This window comes from Sphaeramia orbicularis, chromosome 11, assembly GCF_902148855.1.
Source record: "Sphaeramia orbicularis chromosome 11, fSphaOr1.1, whole genome shotgun sequence".
Taxonomy (NCBI): domain Eukaryota; kingdom Metazoa; phylum Chordata; class Actinopteri; order Kurtiformes; family Apogonidae; genus Sphaeramia; species Sphaeramia orbicularis.
Window position 1 is genome coordinate 19849617 of NC_043967.1, and position 24090 is coordinate 19873706.

General features: G+C 39.4%; 1 protein-coding gene across 2 annotated transcripts; it reads left to right on the top strand.

Moving 5' to 3' along the window:
- The first annotated feature begins 157 nt into the window (after positions 1-157).
- top2b (DNA topoisomerase II beta) lies at positions 158-23334 on the top strand. Of its 2 annotated transcripts, none has more exons than XM_030147110.1 (36): positions 158-687; positions 2325-2486; positions 4530-4620; positions 5371-5434; positions 6925-7070; positions 7153-7250; positions 8143-8355; positions 8643-8816; positions 8905-9006; positions 9089-9226; positions 9341-9479; positions 10457-10614; positions 11135-11260; positions 11931-12041; positions 12183-12288; positions 12380-12489; positions 12594-12686; positions 12813-12927; positions 13107-13228; positions 13338-13486; positions 13642-13873; positions 14582-14716; positions 14811-15011; positions 15114-15309; positions 15833-15924; positions 16037-16189; positions 16299-16382; positions 17003-17197; positions 17438-17564; positions 17861-18019; positions 20013-20223; positions 20401-20483; positions 21533-21628; positions 21741-21872; positions 21967-22055; positions 22856-23334. In XM_030147110.1, the coding sequence occupies exons 1-36, from the start codon at positions 646-648 to the stop codon at positions 23018-23020; spliced, it is 4809 nt and encodes a 1602-aa protein (XP_030002970.1). In that variant the 5' UTR covers positions 158-645; the 3' UTR covers positions 23021-23334. The 2 variants fall into 2 exon arrangements, with proteins under 2 accessions (XP_030002970.1, XP_030002971.1); XM_030147111.1 differs by having other exon boundaries at positions 21744-21872.
- The last annotated feature ends 756 nt before the right edge of the window (positions 23335-24090 follow it).

The window sequence follows — 24090 nt, forward strand, 5'->3', positions numbered from 1 at the left end:
TGGCGTTTGAGTCCATTCTGATGTGGGGTTTGTGTGTGTTTGCCGCCATCTGGTGATAGAGACAAAGACCACAGGCATGTTAACAACGTCCTTTTCTATTGGTTGAAATACCGGTGCCTTTGAAAAGCAGCTCTCTGATTGGTCAGTTTATCTGCGAGACGATTCGCCGTCTATCTTGCAGATGGCGGAGCCGGACAGCGGGTACTACAGCTAGCCAATATCCGTTTTTATTTCTAAATTAAAACTATTTAAATACACCGTTTTCAGAGTATTTCACCCACCTTCCTGTTTTATTCTATCCAGTTTTAACATGAATTTTTAAGCCTATTTAATGTGCGTGTTTTGTACAGTATTTATTTTGCCGCTAGTAGCCCGGTTAGCATCTTTGTTGGAAGTTTAGGCCTACTGTGCCACCGCTTGTCGATTTTAACAATAGCCGCGATACAGTCCCCTCCTCTCTGGTTGTTTTGATACCATTTGAAGGATTAACTTTACTGCAAAAGAAGAAAGAACATGGGAGATAAGCTGGTTTTGGTAGCGTACGGCAACTGAGACGTTTGGTATGTTGACGGATTTTTAATTTCGCTGGAATTGAAGACATTTTTGCGAGCTCCATCACAAGAAAAATTTGGATCACAAAGGAAGATGTCCAACGGCGCAGCAGGAAGCGGGGGTCTGGCTTGGTTGGTAAGTTACTTTGTTACACAACTAACTAACTTATTGATTTGTTATAACGTGTGAGTGCTTTTACTGTAGTTTGGGTACGTGGTGCGTTGGCCGTAGCTCCGTCTACCGCTTTAGCTTGTAGTTAAATGTCCTAGCAAGTCCTCACTAATGACTGTTAGCCTCTCCATTCATACGTGTGTTAAAGACCACCCAGCTGCGGTTTCCATTTAAATCGGACCAGGACACAAAGGCCTTTGCCCTGATGCGGGACCCTCAGATAGTTTACCAACTAACTAAAGCTGATAAATAATAGTTTATCTCTTATCACAAAATGATCTAAACAACGTTGGTATGCAACATCCCACGCTGCATACTTTTCTCCTCAAAATAAAGACTGAACTAGAAGAAGAAAACTTTGAGAGTAATTCCCACTTGAGCATTACGGTCTTTAACCACTAAACGCTCCTGTAATACTGTAATGAACTGAGCTCTGAGTGATAACCTAACTAAATAAAGTCAGTTACCTCTTTACACTCGAGTTCACATTAATCATTGTTTATTAAAAGCCTCCCGGTGCCTTGTGAACCGGTTTTTTCAGCAGCACTGGGATATAACGCATCACATTTGAGTCAGACATGCAGCAAAACAAGGTAAAGAATCAATGTAAAAATGAATGTGTATTTTGTTCAGGTATGTTGAAGGAGCTGTGAAGTATTTGGTTTTTAGTGTGATACCACATACTGCAGTAACAGATAACTCTTCAGGAACACACTGGTGCATTTGCAGACCTATCTGCACATAGCTGCACACTTGGACTCTTACTACAGACTAGATCCAATACAGCAAGTACTATATCTGTAATCCCCCCGCCATATGGTACGTGATGTGTAACAGGGGATTGGAAACACTGAAGCATTTCATGGTGAGCTACTGATTGATATTTTCTTGACTCGTAGCTGGTTTAGGTGGATTTTACTTGGAACAACCTTTGATGTGTTTGGAAAAGTTGCGTCTTACAGTTTGTCAGGGTATAAGGTTAAGATATGCAGGTCTGTGTTTTCTACTCAAAGAGACTGGGGTTCAGGATAATGTCTTTATCATTGGATTTATGTTTCAAAGGTGCTTTCTAGAGAGAAATTTTGCAGAGAACTTATAGATTCAGTGATTGTTTTCATGTCTGAGATTTAAATGATGTTCAATAAATGTGTTATAATATATATTGTAACTGAGTCCCAGTTATACTTTATCTAAGCAAGGATGAATCACATTGTCACAATAATTTCATGAGAAGAGGTAAAAGTATTTTATTCTGACTTCAGGGGCAACAGTGTATTTATTTTGTTGTGTTTTTTTTTTTTTTTTTCAGTACAACCTTTTAGTCCATCCCTTTTTGTTCTTATCTTACTGTGTGTTCACCATCTCTGCAAGCTTGATGTTAACTTTGCCACATGGACTGAACAGATATAAGTTCACTCCACTGTTATCACATCTTGAGCCACTCCTGCAGTTAGAATGGCAGTTGATTATGTATCATTAGTATGTCAAAGCCAGAGCTTGGACCTGGACCCACAGCAGGCACTAATAACCTACTCATTGGATTTAAAGAGTTTGAAACAGTTTTCCGTCCATTGCCAACTGATACTGTCCTGCTTAAACAGGAGGCTGCGAATGGTAGGGGAGATGCCGGCAGGATGGAAGGATCCAAGAAAGACAAGGCAGGTAAGCTGTCTGTGGAGCGTGTGTACCAGAAGAAGACCCAGTTGGAGCACATCCTTCTCCGTCCAGACACGTACATCGGCTCTGTGGAGCCCATCACTCAGGTGAGTCCAGAGCAGACCGCCTGGGATTTAGGGCATGGATATGAAGTTTACATGTTGGTCTTGTAGTTATACAATAACATTTGACCATTTCTCTGCAAACATCGCTTCAGCAGCGTGTTTAGTGAGCACCCAGAAACACTTTTGTAACATTAGCCACTTTTACACAGAGATCCTGGAAAAAAGGTGAGATGGTGGTCCCACCTTTTTTCCACCATTGACCAATTTACTTTGCCAAGCCAAAGGAGTAACAGAGGTGAGACAGGCTGGACTTCTACACAGCAGATGGAATCAAAGGGGCAGCGTATAGTGTGACATATCACTTCCGCGTCGGAAATACCCCAAGTATAGCGGTGTTGCTGACCTCTCCAGAGTTGACCTGTTTTTCAGTGTTCTACAAATGTTAGCATGGATAGAGTCCTCCGCCCAAAGTGACAACAGCTCATGGATTTCGGCATCTCCCCAGCTCGACATCTTTCTGGTTGCGTTGATGTGCTTGTTTACTGTACACGGCCCACGCTAATTTATAAATCCCCCCGGTGCAGGAGAGACAGCGGGTACATATGGAGGCACTGGCGTGGATTCTGCGGCAGCCGCCCCAGGTGCTGCAGCTTCGTGCCATGGGTGAAAAAGGCATGTAGCTGCAGCACCAGTGGCACCCGTGGCATGAAGCCATGGCACCTGGGGTGGCTGCCGCAGTATCCATGCCAGTGCCTCCATATGCGCCAGCTGTCTCTCTAGCACGGGGGTCACCGTCATCAAAACGTCACACCTTGGTTGCAAAACGAGAGGTGTTCCTTTTACATTGCGTTCCAGAATCATGATTCCACCTTTATCAAGGCTCTGTTACTACCATTTCAGAAGCATTACAAAGCAGCAATAAAGGTGGGACCAGGTGATCTCACCATTTTGTTTATACAGATGTTGTTCTAGAATAAAGGCGAAATATTCCCATAACAGAAGTGCTGTGTAAAAGGGGCTATTATATCACAGATGTGTGTTGGTCTAAATCTTATGCCTTAGGCCGAGGTCTAGAATTAGACAGAAGAGAGGCAAAAGGTTACATTTGTGTGCACAGTGTTTTTGCTTTGTAATTAATCATAAAATCACCAAGATCTCAGTGATCAAATTTGTTTTGTTAAATTTGTGCTCCTTCAAAGCTAGTGTGATTGAGGGCCTGAAATATTTCAAAACATTCATTATTTCATTGAAGAAAATAATCAAACAGGGAATAAATACCAAGAAAAAAAATAGAAAATAGCATCAGCATTGGTGTTGACCCAGTGTTATTTAAAATATGTTATGACTGAATTTCACAATCTGTGCATCCATTTGTACAACTGTTTTGTGCTACACAAGAGGAACAACATTATTATATTACAGTAAACAGTCCCTGCCATCAACACTATCATGTAGCTAACATTACATATAGTTCCCTGCATTTCACATGTTAAATATTGTGTTGTATGCACAGCACAAAAAAACTGTCTGTAAAAGCTGTAAACATATAGGAAGAACTGTTATTTTAACAGCTGGATGTAGTGAAAAGGCCGAGCTTCATCTCATCCATCACTGTAATACAGGTTCATCACTGTAGACTGTAATGTTTACAATAAAGGTTAATAAAGTTTTAATGAGTTCATAAAATAATTGAGTAGTGATTTCTCTCTCATTTTCATTAGTCACCTTCAGCCTGGTGTGTCAGTCTGTTTGACAAGGATCTGAATTAATGTGTTTTGACTTTTTAGCAGAGTGTTGTTAAATACGGATTAACAGAACTTTAAATACACACCACCTCTAATTTATTAAAGCCTTTATTGAATAATTACTGGAAATGTTGATGTGCATAAATAATGTGAAATTATTCTTTTAAATCTTTCTCAAGTAAAAATATTACATTTCTTCACCCAGTATCTCACACCTGATGAAACAAAACATTTATATAAATGTATTTTTTTCACCTTCTATTAAAAGCCATATTCGTCTGTTTACTGTTTACACTAAGTTTTAGAGCCTGAACACAACACTTTATTTTTAATGTTGCAGCAAATGTGGGTTTTTGACGAAGACGTTGGAATGAACCAGAGAGAAATCACCTATGTTCCTGGGCTGTACAAAATCTTTGATGAAATTCTTGGTGAGTCCACACTGTTCATCTTCTCTGACATTCTAATTTTCACAGTTAATATTATGGCTCATTTGTCATCTCAGATTGTCCTTTCCATCACTCAAGGCTTATTATTGCTATAAAGATGATAGCGTCATTCACTGGCTCAAGCTCTGCTTTAGTCTGCTTTAGTGATCCAGCAGTGTGTTTGTGCGCTCGGTTTCCAGCCTGAGGACAGACACTCACGTCAATTCAGTAGCTGTAGCAGCCCATGGTCAGAGCTGCAGTCCTATTTATTTTTTATGGAAATATGCAGGCATGCTCTGTCAGCTCTTACTGTTGAAATAAAGGTTAATAAAGTACCCTATCCGTTACAAGGCATATCAGTGAGTCAGTGTAATGTGCAGTGCTTGGGTAATGCTTCTGCTGGTAAAGTGAACCAGTGTAATCAGCATTTAAATGATGCTGCTGAATGCTGCGCTGGGTACTGATGACTGCTCTCATCTGCAGATTCTTAAAACTGTGTTTATGAAGGTGTCATGTTGGGTTCAATATGTTTGAGGTTTGGAAAGATGGACAAAACTAATATGACAATAAGTTCCAGGAAATCTTGATGAGCCTCTTTTGTGATTTTTTTTTTTTTTTTTTTTTTTGACGTTTTGTAAGTAATGATCAGTAGACTTGAAAGTAATAATATGGTGCTGTCTGCTTTAATATAGAATCAGTTGGGATTGTTCCCAGTGTATAATGTCTTATTTTTTATCACATTTTCTCTGATAGTCAATGCAGCAGACAATAAACAACGGGACAAGAACATGACTGCCATTAAGATCACCATAGACCCGTGAGTACAGTGTTTGATATGTGTTTACAAGTATCAGAATATCACCTCTACATTCAGTACTGTTCACAATACTAGAGGTATTGTTGCAGAGGAAGGAGGATCTGTTTTCCCCTGTGTGATACTGATGTTTTCATCGTCTGTTACCTGTGATGTTGCTCATTGGCTGGGCGCTCAAGTCTTTATAAACCATGTCTTTTTCATTGTTCATGAAATGCACTGGGCTATTGTTTTATATGGGGTTCACCTCCAGCCTGCCAACTGCAGCATGTTTGTACTTAAACAGCAGTGTGTCCTTCAGCCCCTGTCCCCTGCTGTATAAATGATACTATTAGCTAAGCTTCACCCTGCTCTTTGCTGCTAATGTGCTTTTATAGAGACGTTATTGCTCTTCTTCTCTCAGCCTGTTTTGTGAGTGAGCTTATTTATCGCTCGTATATCACTGCCCCGTTGCATCAGAGGAGCAAGTCACTGACAGGTGCTTGTAAAAGCACAAATTAACACCCTTCTTTATCTTAAAACCACAGATTCACACATTTGAATAGGAGTACAAAGTCGGCACCCCAGCACTCTGAGATAGACTTTGTTGTTATAAAAGCTAGATTAAAAAAGACTCAGCAAATTCAGATTGACAAACACGTCTGCCTTGAATAACTGACATGTCTTGCTGGAAGGAATACACCTCAGCTCTGCCAAACACTACCTGTTCAGATATGATTGTGTTGGATCTGCCAAATGAACACAAGTAGCATCAACAGGAGCAACTTCATAGAGTTTATTGTTACTGATTTGAGCATATTCTGAGCAGTGTTTCTTGGTTATTCTCTAGAACATGATAATAGATGATTAGTCTGAGCATATTTTGCCTGTCTTTGAATACTTCTGATTTTGTCTTTATGTACCATATGAAATGTTTACTATACCCGTGTGTGGTATCTTTTTTTCAGCATAACTTTACCTATATGATTGGATTATTATTTTTACACTTTAACCTGTTTTATTAACATATTTGGCCCAAAAATGCACCAAAATCATCATATCTAAATTGAAAAAATACACTAGTATTTATTACAGTTAAAAACCACATACAGGCACAATGAACTGTTTTGTAAGTTAAAAAATAAACATTAGTTGCAAATGCTTTACATGTTCTGTCAACATCAAACAAAAACTGGGAGAGAGTTTCAAATCTCTACTTTGAAGTGAGATTGCCGCATCGCTTCAGGTGACAAGGCAGTTTGAAAATGTCATGTGGTCTGATCCTGCTGGCATGATCATAGACCCACAAGGGTTAAGTTGATTTAAACAAAAACCAGTCTTTAAAATTTACATGGTTGTAGTTGTCATTCAACTCGGAAACTTTCTGATCAATATAACAATAAGTAGCCACAACTCAAAGCCTGACATTCATCAGACTTATGGCACCGAAGATGTGATACCAGGTCCAGGTTCTATTGATAAACGCTGTCTAATTTCTGCTCTGCCTAATCCAGTGAATCCAACACCATTACCATCTGGAACAACGGTAAAGGTATCCCTGTGGTGGAGCATAAGGATGAGAAGATGTATGTCCCAGCTCTGATTTTTGGCCACCTCCTAACCTCCAGCAACTATGATGATGATGAGAAAAAAGTCACAGGTCAGAGGAGTTGCCTGAAACTTCGTCAGTGGTTGTTACAGTCAGTCAGTGTTGACCTCTGCAACTGTTTATTTTGCTACAGGTGGAAGGAATGGCTACGGTGCTAAACTCTGTAACATCTTCAGTACCAAGTTCACAGTGGAAACTGCCTGCAAGGAATACAGACACAGCTTCAAACAGGTGAGGCTGCAAAGGTCAATGTGGTAAATCCTGTATTTCAAATGGGAGTTCTGTAACTCTGACTTTCTCTGACAGCTTTGTTGCTTGGCTGGCTTTGCAGGTCAGACTGTGCTGATTTCATGTTTTGTATTTTATATACAGTACAGTAACCCTTTAAACCCTAAGCCTAAAATGGTCCACCTGGACTTTTTTTCTTATTTTGACGATAAAAAGGTTAGAAAATATTCTGTGAGTGATTCCGTTTGCCCATTTTTCCAGAGCACTTTTTTCCCAGACCTTTCAAAATCTAGCGGTCATTTACAATTTACTGTATGTTATAATACTGCTAAAATGGCTTCTTCTCCAGCTTCTAGTACGGACGTGAGTGAAATTACCGTAATGACCCAATAAAACCTGTAAAGCGCAACATCTTAGGTTTCAGAAACCGTTGGAATTTTTCCAATTGCATAAACCGCAAAAGAGTTACAGCCATCCAAACTGCATATGTGCGGGGTGTGTCAGTGATGGCGTGTCAAAAGTATTATCACATTTCAGTTTTCCCATAGTACCATGCGTCTAAATTCTGTAATTGCTGTTTTATAGGTTTTTGACATGTGATGTTGTATATAAGGTAGGTTATGTATATTATCACCATATTAGGTGGTGGCACCCTTTTGGATTGGATGAGCGCTGGTCTTAAATCACATGGTGTTGTTTCCTTTCACTGTTCATTGGGAATTCTTGATGAAACTGTTTCTATAAACAAATGAACCCTTGTGGTTATGTAATTATGTTTTATCTTCAGATGATAAAAGCAATAATCTGGGAGTTGATAGGATTTTCGGACAGCAGCTTTTTCTTGTGTGTTTTTTTTTTTTTTTTTTTTTTAAATCACATGTTTTTTGTTTCTCAGACGTGGCAGAACAACATGGGCAAGACTTCTGACCCCAAGATCAAGTTCTTTGATGGGGATGATTTCACTTGTGTGACGTTCCAGCCAGACCTGTCCAAGTTCAAGATGGAGAAACTGGACAAGGATATTGTAGCACTTCTCACCCGCAGGGCATATGATGTAGCTGGCTCCTGCAAGGGGGTGAAAGTCTCACTGAACGGGAAAAAATTACCTGTAAGTTTCTACCATTTTGTAACATGATGATGCCTTGAACTTCAAGGTGTTTTTAAGTCTCTAGCTATTATATTTTCATCAATGTTACATATTAGTAATATATTTGTAGTGTTAACTATAAAGAAAAATGCATTCTTGTCAATTTTCCCACTGTAATTGATGTGATTTTCTTTCTTAACCCTCAGTGGTCTTAACTCTAAACAGACCTGACAGCATTTTTTAATGTCTGACATGTTTTTTAAGATGTGAGCAGACTTTAATCTGTGTCTCTGTATGCTGTTTCTCAGGTGAATAGCTTCCGCAGCTATGTGGATCTATATGTGAAGGACAAAGTGGATGAGACTGGTGTGGCCCTGAAGGTAGTAAATGAAACTGTGAATGAGCGGTGGGAGGTTTGCCTCACCATGAGCGAGAAAGGATTCCAACAGATCAGTTTTGTGAACAGCATTGCCACCACCAAGGTACCGAGATATCAGCAGGAATAGTGTAGAAAACAAATGTAAGATACAATGGAATTAGAGTTAATGTGTTGGTACTTGATCATTTCAGGGTGGCAGACACATTGACTATGTCGTGGACCAGATAGTGGCCAAACTGATCGAAGTGGTGAAGAAGAAGAACAAAGCAGGAGTTTCAGTCAAGCCCTTCCAGGTGCTGTGAAAGACATTTAATGTGGTAGTTTCATCAGTTGTGTCTTGCAGGCTGAGTGATCATACTCTCATTTGTTCATCAGGTGAAGAATCACATCTGGGTGTTTGTGAACGCACTGATCGAAAACCCCTCATTTGACTCCCAGACCAAGGAGAACATGACGCTCCAGATGAAGAGCTTTGGGTCCAAGTGCCTTCTGTCAGAGAAATTCATCAGGGCTGTAAGGAAGACCCTCCTTTGCTTTCACCCCCTAACTTTGTTTTTAGTTTCCTTTTCTTATGTAAAGTAGTTGAGCAACAGCGATGAAAGAATTTCGTCTCTTTGTCACCCACAGGCAACCAACTGCGGCATTGTGGAGAGTATTCTCAACTGGGTGAAGTTCAAAGCTCAGACACAACTGAATAAAAAGTGCTCATCTGTGAAGCACAGCAAGATCAAAGGCATCCCCAAGCTCGATGACGCCAACGATGCTGGTGCATTAACAGTGGGATTATTTATTAATGTATAGGAGAATGTGCTACCCTGAATGTCCAGCACATACGTCAAAAAGCGACTGAGGCCTCAAATCAAATCATATAGTTAATAGTTTAGCAGAGCACTTTTCCTGGTGTTGTGAGTGATTACAGCATTACACAAGGACATTATTTGGCGATTACGAAACATAGTGAATAATACATATGCCACATAAACTCATAGCTACTGCAGCTACAAAGCCTTTAATAGAGACAGGCCTGAAGTCTTTTTTTGCCTGTTTAAAAAGTATAATTTCTCCTCATTTTTTATTGGACATCTTTCTATCTTTGTTTCCTTATTGACAGCGTTGGCTTCTCTACATATTTCTACATAATTTCTTAAAACAGGGTTCCCGCAGGTGTCTTAAAAGGGTTGAATTTACAAACATGCGTTTAATACCTTAAAGTCTTTAAAAGGTATTGAATTTGATATGTTAAGTCTTAAGTTGTTTTGCCATAAACTTGTTGGCTATGTTATGTTTAAATGTGTCTGTAAAATGTCCAAGCTGCAAAGAAAGTAATTTTGTTCAACTCAGTTCCACCTGTTCCAACCCAGCAATTTATATTGAAATTAGGAACCAATTATTGCTAACTTTGCAGGCCCTGGTGAGAAATGACTCTGAACAGTGGGAGTTCAGGCGTTGGAGTAAATAAGTACATTTTCCTAAATTCTAGGAGTCATGAATTTTTGCCAGTAAGACCATGAAATAGGCATTAAATTCTTTTCGAAGTAGTCTATAAAAGTTCTTAAGTTTAATTTGTAGAAACCTGTAGGAACCCTGTAGAAGTCCACAAGCCTCAAAACCCAGCACTTCTGTCCATCTATTTTCACACTAAAAATTAGCCAAAAGAAATTCACCAGATTAACTCTAGTGTATTTGGGGATCATGGCCAATACACTAATAAACCATTTAATCTTCATCATGTCTGTGTCCCAGGTGGCAAACACTCTTCTGAATGCACACTCATCCTCACTGAGGGAGACTCAGCCAAGTCTCTGGCCGTTTCTGGACTGGGAGTCATCGGCCGTGATCGATACGGAGTGTTTCCGCTCAGAGGAAAAATCCTAAATGTGCGAGAGGCAACACATAAGCAGGTGTGTAGATGGTTATCAGACAAGGGTTCAGTTAGAGAAATATGAGGAAGGTAGCAGCGATTATCTGCATCTGGCAACAAAACAACAGGAAATGCATAAATGTTTATGTAAGTATACAGTACACACTCAATTAAGACATCATAACTTCATAAATCCTCCCAGACTGGATCAAAAACCATGGCGAATATTTATGGAGAGTGCAAATACAATTTCTGCCCAGTAGAATTGTTGAAAAGCTGTAGTTGTTTGAAGGACAGTATATCTTAGTGTGTGCTCTGATACTGTTTGATATCCATATTTACATATGCCAAAACCTCATGGTTGTTCAAAGAAGCAGTCTCAGTTTAGTTTAATTTGCTACAATGGTTTCTGGTATTTTGTAGGAATCTGGAATCTTTGGAAACTGTGAAAATATATTTGGCTTTCACAGAATGAGTAAATTGTTTCTTACGTAATTATTATTATCATTGTTATAACTGTATTTGTAATAATTATTGCCTAAAAATCACCCTTTTTACAGATCATGGAAAATGCCGAGATCAACAACATCATCAAAATCGTTGGGCTCCAGTACAAGAAGAGCTACGACGATGCTGAGTCTCTGAGGAGCCTGCGTTATGGCAAGATCATGATCATGACTGATCAGGTGACCTGCCTCATGGACATTATGTCTCTGATTTTATTTAATATGCCGTCATCTTCAGCCATTTTTACAATTCAGTTTGTTTTTTTGTTCAGGGTGCATATGGGTGCTTGAAATCTGTGAAAATGCTTGAATTACAATGTTGTATTTTTCAAAGTCTGAAATTAATTTAAGTGCTTGAAAGTGCTTGCAGTTATAACTCTGTGATGTGATTTATTTATTTATTTTTCATATTAACTCTGCTAGGTTAGATGGTAAGCTAAAGCTATTAGCAGAGAGGTGATACATTCTGAAAAATAAAACTTGATGTCAAAAAACAAAATTACAAGGTGCTCTCAGGTTGACTCCAGGTAAATTTTTATCTTCATCTAATGCTTGGTGGCTTCCCTTTTTTCCTTTTTTTGGATAGAACTTTGTTTTCTCCTTGAATTTCTAAACTTTTTGCTATTATAACATGATTTTAGATGTTTATAGCATAAGACAATGTACATCATAGTGATACAAAGTGGAAAGAAATAATCCTGAGTATATGTATTCCTATAGATATGTATTTTACCCCAGTGGTAAGGTGCAGTGTTGGAAAAATTTGAAAGGGCCCTTAAAAGTGCTTGGAAAGTGCTTGAATTTAACTTAGGTAAATGTGTACTAACCCTGTTGGTTGTTTGTGTCTCAGGACCAGGACGGCTCCCATATTAAAGGTCTGCTCATCAACTTCTTCCACCACAACTGGCCGTCCCTACTGAAACACACATTCCTGGAGGAGTTTATCACACCCATTGTCAAAGTAAGGCACACATACTTGGAGGACTTTTGTTTTGGACTTGCTACATGTGTATTGTTCAGATTGTCTGCATTGATTATTTGATGAACACATTAAACTTTTACAGTAAATATGACTCAACTTGTGTTGATATCTTGTCTGCAGGTGACAAAGAACAAGCAGGAGCTGTCATTCTACAGCATTCCAGAGTTCGATGAGTGGAAGAAACAGACAGAGAACTTTAAAACCTGGCATATAAAGTACTACAAAGGTTTGTTCTTCAGTCACTAAGAATCATTGTTAAAAAAAATAGCACTTCAATTTTTCATTATATAAAACTAAATATTAATATTATGTGTCAGGTTTGGGTACAAGTACAAGCAAAGAAGCAAAGGAGTACTTTGCTGACATGGAGAGACACCGCATCACATTCAGATATGGAGGAGCAGAGGATGACGCCGCTATAACTCTTGTGAGTGTAATTTATTGGTATTTTGTCAGTTATGCAGGAATTATTTAGAGCTTTGACAAATAAAAATTACTGGCTCTTCTTTGACATTGCTATCTTTGCACCAGGCTTTTAGTAAGAAGAAGACAGATGACAGGAAGGAGTGGCTCACTAACTTTATGGAGGACAGACGTCAGAGGAGGATGCACGGTCTGCCTGAGGTTTGAGGCTTTAATGAAACCTTTGAGAGACACTTAAAATGCACATCTGTAGATACTGGCTTTTTTGGTGTACTGCTCTGAGTGACTTTTTTTTCCTCTTGTTTGTCTGTTTGTTTGTTTTTTCAGCAATACCTATACGGAACTCAAACCAAGCACCTGTCCTACAATGACTTCATCAACAAAGAGCTAATTCTGTTTTCTAATTCGGATAACGAGAGATCCATTCCATCCCTAGTTGACGGTTTGTACACGTACTTAACCTATGAGCTGTTCGGTGTCATCCCTGTTAACGCTACACTAACAACACCGTTCTTTAAATTTAACATTCATCAGTTTGTGTTTTGACTTTTTGTCTTGTAAGTATTGAATGGTGTGAGGTTGTTGTTCCTCATTAATCGGGATATATGTGTTGTGACGCAGGCTTAAAGCCAGGGCAGAGGAAGGTACTGTTCACCTGCCTTAAGAGAAACGACAAGAGGGAAGTGAAAGTAGCACAGCTGGCTGGTTCAGTGGCTGAGATGTCTGCCTACCATCACGGAGAGGTACTTTCAGCTTAATATAGACCTGCAACAACTGTCACAACAGAAATATCAGCTGATCTCCAACTGTTTATATTATGACTAATTTGCCATTTTCCTTTTACCCCTGTAGCAAGCCCTAATGATGACCATCGTGAACTTGGCGCAGAACTTCGTGGGCAGTAACAATGTGAATATCCTGCAGCCTCTGGGTCAGTTTGGAACTCGTATCAACGGCGGCAAAGACGCTGCCAGCCCTCGTTACATCTTCACCATGCTCAGGTAGAACTGCTCACCACATCTCACTGCATTCTACACTGTCTGCTTCTTTTCATAAACATGTACACCATTGGATATTCCAAAAAATTACAATATATTAATAAAGTAGTTTAGTAAAGTACTGCAGCATTGAAAAAGTTTTCGCATGTTGCCCACAGTCCTCTCGCCAAGCTGTTGTTCCCACAAGTGGACTCCAATCTGCTCAAGTTCCTGTTCGATGACAACCAGAAGGTGGAGCCTGAGTGGTACATTCCCATCATCCCCATGGTGCTTGTGAACGGTGCTGAGGGCATCGGCACTGGCTGGGCGTGTAAGATTCCAAACTACGACCCCCGAGAGATCGTCAACAATATCAATCGGATGCTCAACCACCAGGACCCGCTGCCCATGGTAAAAGCTCACACAGAGAGGAAAAAAATAGCCTTTTCCAGTTTGACTCAGCAGCTGATTGGGTAGGTTTGGTCTCATAATCATATATTTACTGTGACACTGTGGTACGCACAGATAACTCTCTCTTCGCTGTCTCTTCAGGGCCATTTAGGGGAATGTTCCAAACCAGTACTGGTATTGTCACTGATATTCCATGTGTTGTTTTATCTTAGCATGTAACATCTCCTCAAACTCAGTAACAAGAGCTTGGTAGACAGTATGTACATAATTGCCCTACTTTGAGTATTTTCATCCGATAAGTCTTACTGGAGATAAAACTATCAAAAAGATTGGGGAAAATTTACAACAAAGACAGGGCTCACTTTTTATAGTATATGCAAGAATGACCAGAAATTCTAATCAAAATCAACTCAAAATATTGAGTTTCAGTAAACAGTTACAGCAAAAAACAGTGGACGGCAGTTCATTTAAAAAAAAACCAAAAAAAGAATAATTGAAAGTAATTGAGGCAGTAAATACATGTCAAACTAATTGGCTCAAACCAGAAGAGATGGGGTAAAATTAGAAATTTAAGTTTCCCTGATTGCTCATCATGGAACACTGTTGTGTTGCCTACAATAGGAATTACAATCTTACTCTTATCCAGTTCTAAAGTGTTTGTTACAGATTAGTCACTCATTTTTTCTTTTTGTGTTTTGTGTCAAACAGCTTCCAAGCTACAAAAACTTCAAAGGTGTGATCCATGAACTGGGTCAGAACCAGTACCTGGTCAGCGGAGAGATATCAGTCATTGACAAAAACACTGTAGAGATCACAGAACTTCCTGTTCGGACATGGACACAGGTACACACCTTCTGCTCTTTTCTCTGATTATTAAAACCTCATTGGTCATATGTTACGGTGTTGTGAATAATTGTTCCTTCACTGTTGTCTGTAGGCATATAAGGAGTCTGTCTTGGAGCCCATGCTGCAGGGCACGGACAAAACACCAGCTCTGATAAATGATTATAAAGAATACCACACAGATGCCACTGTCAAGTTCGTGGTCCGCATGTCTGAGGAGAAACTGGCCCAGGCCGAGTCAGTTGGCCTCCACAAAGTCTTCAAGCTGCAGTCAAGTCTCACATGCAACTCCATGGTGAACATTAACTTGAAATTAAAAACTCAGCGACAGTTTCACATTGACGCATCAGATATCATGTGTGATATTGATTTGATGTTTTTAATCATTTAATCACAGGTGCTGTTTGATCACATGGGTTGTCTGAAGAGATACGATTCAGTCAATGACATCCTCAAAGAGTTCTTTGAGCTCCGTCTGCATTACTACAAACTGAGGAAGGACTGGTTGCTAGGCAGCCTGGGTGCCGAGGCCTCCAAACTATCCAATCAGGCCCGCTTTGTCCTGGAGAAGATCGAGGGAAAAATCACAATCGGTGAGAGAAACATTTTCAATTTCACACTGCACCTCCTGGTTACCTCCGCCAAGGAGGTTATGTTTTTGTGCATGTTGGTTTGTGTGTCTGTCTGTATACAAGATAACTCAAAAAGTTATGGATGGATTTTGATGAGAATTTCAGGAAATGTTGATAGTGGCACGAGGAACAAATGATTAAATTGGTGGGGGGGGTGGGGGGGCCACAGGGGCCCATTGATCTGCCTTGGCAGAGGTCTGCACGCTCCGAGTGCTTTTCTAGAAAAGAGAGTGCAGACCTCTGCCAAGGCAGATCAGCCCCCCCCCCCCCCCACTATTTTAATTATTTGTTACTTGTGCCAGTATCAACATTTCCTGAAATTTTCATCAAATTCCGTTGAGAACTTTTTGAGTTATCTTGCACACAGACAGACAGACATCGGGGGGGGGGACTGATCTCCCTGGGCGGAGGTCTGCACTCTCCGAGTGCTTTTCTAGTTATTGATCTTTTTGCTTTCTAATTTTTTACCTTTGCATCATCACAGAGAACAAGTCAAAGCGTGACCTGATCCGCATGTTGGTCCAGAAAGGCTACGAGTCGGACCCAGTAGCTGCTTGGACAAAGGCTCAGGAGAAGGTACAGTTAGTCACTGGGACTTGCATCTGCACACAATTCTACACTGCCATAACTATAAAGATATGCAGATAACGTAGCATGAGTTATCTTATGGTGCATTTTTCTTAAACAGGCTCAAGAAGACGACAGTGATGGAAATGAGAGCGACAGTTCAGTAGACTCCGGATCCGCATCAGGGCCGAACTTCAACTACATCCTCAACATGCCTCTGTGGTGCCTGACTAAAGAGAAGGTGGACGAGCTTCTCAAACAGAGGGACCAAAAGGTATGAATTACTCTGATAATAGAATTTTACTAGGATATTTGTACTTAAGTGTTTCACTGAGTTCAGTTAACCTGTTCATTAACATCAGTGAATGTGTTGTGATTTACAGCGAGGAGAACTGAATGACCTGCAGAAGAAATCTTCAGAGGATCTGTGGAAAGAGGATTTGGCAGTGTTCATTGAAGAACTGGATGTAAGAGATACTGCACATGCTAGTGTCTAGCCTGTTAGTCGTCTGAATTCATGATACTTGGAATGTTTTAACTTATTCTTGTTGAATAGTTGTCAGGCTGTGGTAAAGCAGTTAATGACATATGAATATATGTGTTGCATGGTCTGTGTAAAGTTCAGTGTTAATCTACAAAACTTAAAATGTAAGTTAATTAAAAAGCAACCAGTTGGAAAAGTATAATAGTATAATTAAAAGGCATAATTCAAATAATCAGACTGAATTTTGTATCATGGATTTATTGCTCATTTTAAAATAATGTATTCTTTTTTTTAAATTCAACACTTTATTGGAAAAGTTTCCTTTTATCTTTGTATATGTTTTATACCGTATGTATTGTTGATGTTTTTACTGCTTCAAAGCCTGTCAATGGCCGCTGTGAAATGTAGTAAACTATGAACTCATCCTTTTGCCTTTTCAATTGGAAACAGTTAAATGAAAGGAAACTTTGAATTTCTTTGAAAGGCATTAGCAATTCATTGCAGGAGAGTAGAAGTTTTGGCCTTAATGTAAAAGTTGGGGCTTTTTGTATAAATAAAACGGACACTACTTAGTGAATCTAAGAATGTGTTTTTGCCTGTCAGAATGTGGAGGCCATGGAGCGAGAGGAGCAGAGTGCCGGAAAAGCCATCAAACTGGTCAAGGGGAAAATAGGTAAACCCAAAGTAAAGAAGCTGAACCTGGAGGAGACCATGCCGTCACCTTTTGGCCGCAGGATTGAGCCCCCAACTCAAGCAATCAAATCTGATGCAGCCAAGAAGTTGACCAAAAAGAAGAAGGTACCAGCTGCTCTTTACTGCAAAGAAACATCTAGACAATACATTTCACTCCAGTAGAGCTCCTGAAAACATAGTCATGAATTAAATGGTCAGACCAACAGTATTTATACTGTTCAGAAGGGCTGGAAAACACCATGGCGTCCTCACTGACACTGAAATATATTCCCAAATTTCCCATCTGAAGTAAATGTAAAGAGTGACGTGGACTCCAGAATGATACAGTTCATATTTCTGTTAAAGGGTGAGTCAGACTCAGCGACAAAGATGGAGTTTGATGACGATGGTTTGGGCGGCGAGGGAGGAACAGGAGAGAACCCTGCAGCCAAACCAAAGACTCCACGAGTCAAGAAAGAAAAGAAAGAACCTGGTCAGTAGATTTATCTGCATCAACACCATCAGTCTGTTGGGAAAATTCTCCCAGTTTATTTTCAAGTATCTGTGTTTGGAACTGACGGCCAAAATGAAAGAACGTTTCTATTTACTGGTTACACAATGGTACTACTTTGCATAGATGACATAGCATTTGTTTTCCTGTTCTGAAAAGTAGACCTTCCCCAAAACCTTTCAGACTCTTTACAGAAGAAGAGAGTCTTTCATCCATTATTAAATAAGCAGCTCCTCAGAGAAACCGACAGCCTGCTAATGTTATTCACTCTGCTGTAGGAGCTCCACGGGTGAGGAAAACACCAGGACCCAAAGCATCCCCAGCTAAGAAGGTGAAGAAGAGGAACCCCTGGTCTGATGACGAGTCCAAGTCTGACAGCGACCTGGAGAACAGCAAACCTATCATTCCCAGAGAAACCAAGTCCCAGAGGGCATCAGGTACAGTAGCTGGATGACTGCTGAGCGCGAAGAAGAGGTTTTTTTGTAGGAGACTAGTTTTAGTTTTCCAATCTGTATTTTCAATGTAAAAAACAAAACAGAGTAACTTGAGTAACTGAGAACATGTCACCCACTGCAGCCCTGTCCCTCATTCAGTGTATTTACCTGCACTGAAGGGACCCGTCGTCTTCCTCGCGTCAGTTGATATCTTTCCTGTCATGTAAACTGTAAACATGGCTACTTTAATCAATGAAGAGGATTAAAGAAACCTGATCAGATTAGATTCAGATTACCTGCAATGTATACGCTTTAAGTCTGGTCTTTAAGTACCAAGGTTACAGCAGTACATGTAAACATGTTACACGGTTTCTACTGTAACTAGGAGTGGGTTTGTTTTGGACTCAGTGTCGCCTGATCTAATCCGATAAACGTCCCTGATAAATGCAGATTTTACTTAATTGGATAGAACTTGTAATGTTGAAGTGTCCTGCTGTGATTTTTCAAGAGTTTAAATCCAAAATACTGTTTCACTATTTACCATCATGAAAAACACTTACACATTGTTTCTCTGATGGTTCTAATATCAGACAAAATGTATTTCCACATAAGACTAAATAATTACATTAATTTACCTTTGTTTTTCCTTTATCAGAATATTTTGTTTATTGTCTTTTAAGGAGAACATTAGTAATACAGCAGAAAAGCAGAGTGCTGAAATGACGCAGGGCTGTTATGATGAATTACAATGAAACAATGTTTTTCAGTAATAATGTCATTGTCTCAGCTCTGATAAAAATGTGACCTTTCAAAGCCACATTGATCTTACTTATAAACAAGGCATGCTTGCAGGAGCCTCTGTGCAAGAATGATACTAAATAGAGGCATCATCCAAGGATTTGTGTATGTATTTTATTACATAATGTAAAGTGTGTGAAGTACTCCTACACCACAAGCATAGATGGGTGACAAATTTAACAGGAAAATGCGACTGAACTGGTCTTTTCCCAGATGATTCTGTCTATACCTAAGGCCTGAGGGCTCAGATGAGTGGTTTGAGTGTGAAAATGATGCGAGACATGCACTGTTTCCATCACATTTCCCAGATCTCAAATGATTGGACACCCAAACGGGGGTTTTGGGCTGATGGGTTCAACAGCTCCATGCCAGGGTTGACTGTTTTGGTGGGAAGGGTAATTTGTCCACTGTTTTCACAGACAATAATGCCAACATATTCATGTGATTTATTTTTTCCATGTTGTCTGTAGTTAAAGAATTTAATGCATCTCTGTAGCATCACAATGGTTAAGTTTTCATAGTTTGTTGTGCTGTATTTGGATTTTTTCAGCCTGTTTGGATACGATATCTATAATATTCGAATAGTTCAGCTCAACTCTTCACTAGTCATCAAAATGTGAAATGGAGAATGGTGTTCATTTCTCCATTCGAGTTCAGGGTGTACAGAAGACATTCCAGAGACATGGTGGAGCAACATGTTAGACACTGTTGTTTTTTCCTTTAATTTGTCACCCTCATGTATGTAGAGAAGGCTTCTTAGCGGCTGACATCATCCTTCTTCTAAGGACTGAGCCCTTCCTACAGTAATCCCCTGTTAACACAGCTCCACTGTAAGACTTGAGAACATCCACAGTCCACTTCACTGTCACGTCACTTCTGTTTTCACACAAACCTGTTCTTGGCTTGTGTCATCATATGCAGCGCATGTTTTCCAGCAGGTTTCCATTTGATCTGTATTCTCAGAATCAGATGAGTAACTCGTAGCATTTAATTTAATTCCACATTGAGCTCCTTGACTGGACGGTGCCCGAGGCCAAAAATAATTTGCGAAGCCACTCTCCTCTTCTACCGTGTGATTAGCCTCTGTCAGCTTCATGTGTCTGATGCAACTCCTCAGCAACACGGATGATTATTGTGCGAGACACGAGAGCCCACAGTGGGAATAATGTGCTCTGACACACACACTCCTGTCTTACAGCATCCAAGCCAAAATACACGTTTGACTTCTCTGAGGAAGAGGAGGCAGACGAGGAGGAGAACGGAGACGACGACGTGGCGTCTTCCCCTGTGAGGTCATTCAAAGATGACTTCACCTCCTCAGAGCCCAAGAGCCGCTTCAACGACCACAATGACGACGATGACGACGACGATAACGACAACGACTCCTATGCTCCTCCAAAAAAGACCACGTAAGAATTGGAGCTCTGTGAACACGACAGAAAGTTATTTTAGTCACAGGTCACCTGATTAATGCACACTGTGCACTAAGTTTAAGTCCTTTCCTGTCACCTGTTTACTGTCTGAGGCAAAAATACATGAAATATCTGAAAAAAACTGAAATTCCTTTTCATCTCCTCCCCCTGAAGGCCTGCACCTGTCGTTAAAAAGAAGGAAACAACCAGCATCTTCTCATCTAAGTCAGCCTTCTCTGAAAAAAGCAATGACAGTGGTGAGTAGTGAATCAGCACAGACACAGTAAACTGAGAATTTACCCAAATAACATATTCAGAGGAGTCATGAAATCACCTCTGCACACTGTTGACAGAGGGGGAAAAAACAAAATACAAGGACAGTTTGAGTTTGAAGTCGGCAAAATGTGATAACGCACATCTCTCTTGATCTGCATCCATCACCACTCCTCGTCCAAATCTCAAGGTTAAACATAAATTTAGATGATCTGTTGATGTTCCATTTCATTGTAGAAAAGCAAAGCAAAAACTTTCCAGGTAATGGGAGCTGCCATGTTACTTTTATGACAGACAAAATCTTATCAGTGATCAATAATTAAAACCATACAGAAATCGTGTTTTCTCTCCAACTAATCAATTCCAGTGTGTTGAAAAATAATAATGGAAGTTTTACCCATTAACACCAAAAATAGTCACTCAGCGATGGTGCACAGTTAGAAAATAGTTCTGATTTGATATCATTAACATTTATGTTGAGGCTGCAAGCTGAACTTTACATAATAAGATGGGGCAAATGGATTACTTTCTTTAAATACAGTTAATGTGTGGTTTGTCTCATAGTCCTGTGAAATGCTATATAAACTGCTGCTCTAAAAGTTAAATTAATTAGGTAACTTGATAACTGTAACCTAAATTATTAGTATTAGATTGCCAATTGTTTATGTTCTGTATGAAAACATTGTAATTAACTAATAAAAACTAAGTGTAAAAAAAAAGTTCTGATTTGGCAGGTTCATATAACTGAATGTATAACAATAAGACATGAGTTCCTGTATCGTGTCAAAGTACAGTTTTATTGTGTGTCACAGTTGATTCAGTTTTTGTGAAAATGCATAAAAAATAAAATAACCCAAAGTGAAGTAAAATATCTAATAGACATGTTACATCATAGTTGTGTCCTCATCTAACTGTCTTTGGAACAGATGTGGATATTAAATGAAAAACAAGTTGACATAATACATTAATAGTCATGATGTGGACCGTGTGTGTGTTTTACTTTAACAGCTGTGTGTTTGTTTTTGTCTTACAGATGGGTCCAGGTCCGACAGTGACGACGACAGCCGACCCGTGTTCTCCACCTACTCCAGCAGCTCCGCGTTCGACAAACTGTCATCAGCCAAGAAAGGTAATGCTTCAGAGTGTCCAGCAGAGGGCGCACTAATGCAGCTAATGCAGCGCAGCACAGTCCCAGACTTCTCCATGAGTCTAATATTGATTGTATGATTGGTGATTTGCAGCAGCTAAGAAGCCATCTGATGCAACACCCAAACCCAAGAAGACACCAGCACCGAAAGCAAAGAAGCCAGATAAATCCATCTGGGACTCGGACTCGGACACCGGATCCAAGAAACCGACACCAGCTCTCAAAGGTACGACCAACAGTCAGAGTTTACACAAATGAAAGAAAACACTCACGCTCGTGGACTTGGGGTCATTTTATGTTTGTGTTCTTTTGATTTACAGGTAAAGGAAGGGGGAAGAAGAGGAAGGGCTCCGGCTCTGAGGATGATGATTACAGTCCGATGAAGAAAGCAGCAAAACCAGTCGGCAGAGTGAGTATCTGAAGACGCAATGACGATGCAAACAGCTTCACTGAACTACTGACGTGTTTTATGTTTGGAGATATTTTACCCACATGTCTTCAGTAAAGTCTCATCACATGATTTGAGAAGTAGTTTGTAGTTTTCTGTATTGAAGAGGCAATTCGTCCTGATTCCTGTTTCCTGATGTTTTAGCACCATCTCCTATCTATTAATCCAGTTTTCTCCGTCGTCAAGGAAATGACTCTACTGAGATAGATAGATAGATAGATAGATAGATAGATAGATAGATAGATAGAAAGAAAGAAAGAAAGAAAGAAAGAAAGAAAGAAAGAGAAAAAAGTTGGATAATTAAACTGTAAGGTGCAAAAACTAAACTGTAATGTTCAGTTTGATGAAGGTTCAAAATGACCCGTACATGTAGTGACATTAGGTTTATGACCAGAGTTTAAACATCAGAACATGTGGCGGGTGTCCTGAACCTGTCTGTAATTGTTGTGGTCTGTCTTGTTTTTTTTTTTTGTTTATTTTGTCTATCGTAAAATATGGAGATTAAAAAAAAAAAAAAAAAGAACGTGGTGGGAAAGATTTCCTGTATTTGGTGGAAATACACGGCAAACATTTTTCGTAACTTACTAGGAATGCTAATAATATTAGTTGTCCTGTTTCAAAAATGACATCAAATCTTTTTTCCAGTAGTTGTACACCTTTGATAATGGTGATGATGTTTAGACCACTCCGTCCCACACTGCATTGACACTTTAACTTTAAAACTACCAGAATGTTTTAACACGAATCCATTTTAATTACAGAAGCCTCAAAAACCTCCATCTGAAGATGAGGACGACGACAACAACAGCCTGAGTGTGATGAACGCGCTGTCCCGCGACCGGCCAGGCAGAGCCAAAAAGGAAGTGAAGTACTTCGTCGAGTCAGACAACGAGGAAGAAGACGACGACGACGACATGTTCGATTAAAGCAATTCTTAGGTCCCGTTCAAACACTCCCCTCGTATGGAAGGTTCCTCCACTTCTGTGTTCCCACAGACTTTTGTACATTTCCTGTTTCATTTTTTTCATTAATGGTGATGTTCAATGATTTTTAATGTGTAGGTGTTTTACACTTTTTATTATTCATATACAGGTTTCTTTTTTTAATGCTCATTGAAATGTTCTGTATTTGTCTGAAGCAGCTTTTAGAAATTTAGAATGCTGTGCTTTAGCACATTTTAATTGTTAAAATACTATGTAACTTTTTGAACATGAAGTTGAAAGTAAACAATGAAATGTCAGTGTTTGTGTTTGGTGACTGAAGTATTGCACAAACTCACAAGGAAGAGGACATTTAATAGTTCTGGTTGTTTTTTTTTTTAATTGACTTAGATGAAATTAGCTCTTTGACTTTGCTAGAGACTGAATAACATTGAACTTAACACGGAAATCAGAAAAATCAGTAAATATACATCACTGAACATCAAAAAAATCAGACGGAATATCAAACTCACTGAAACAGGTGATTTTTGGTGTGGTTTTTACTCTTAGATTTAATTTCATTCCAGTAATGACTCCTGTGAAGCCATCATACTATTGATATAAACTATTATTTTACAGACAATAGTTACAAAAGTTGTGGCAGATTTTGCTTTTGCAAGCTTAGCTAGCGTTTTTTTTTTTTTTTTTTAATCTGGGTTTCTGAGATAAGCTGAATAATTACAAGCCTTTTATAAGTTTCAAAGATGTTTTTTTGGCCAGTTCATCGCATTTAAGTTAATTTGCGTCACTCCTGAAACTTTTGGCCATGACTGTGCTATTATAATGTAAAACCTTAAACTGGCATCAGTTTAAGAGTTGGGATAAGTTTTTATCCCAACTTCTGGCTGAAGCGGTATTGTAAATAACATAATCGCATTGTCTGAGGAACGCATTGCGATATCTGCATCAAATTTATTCTGTGGATGCATCTTGGCATGGAGCAGAAGCCTATTGAAAATAGGTGACCTTGACCTATGTTTTCAAGGTCAAATGGCCTTGTGCAGTTATAATATCTG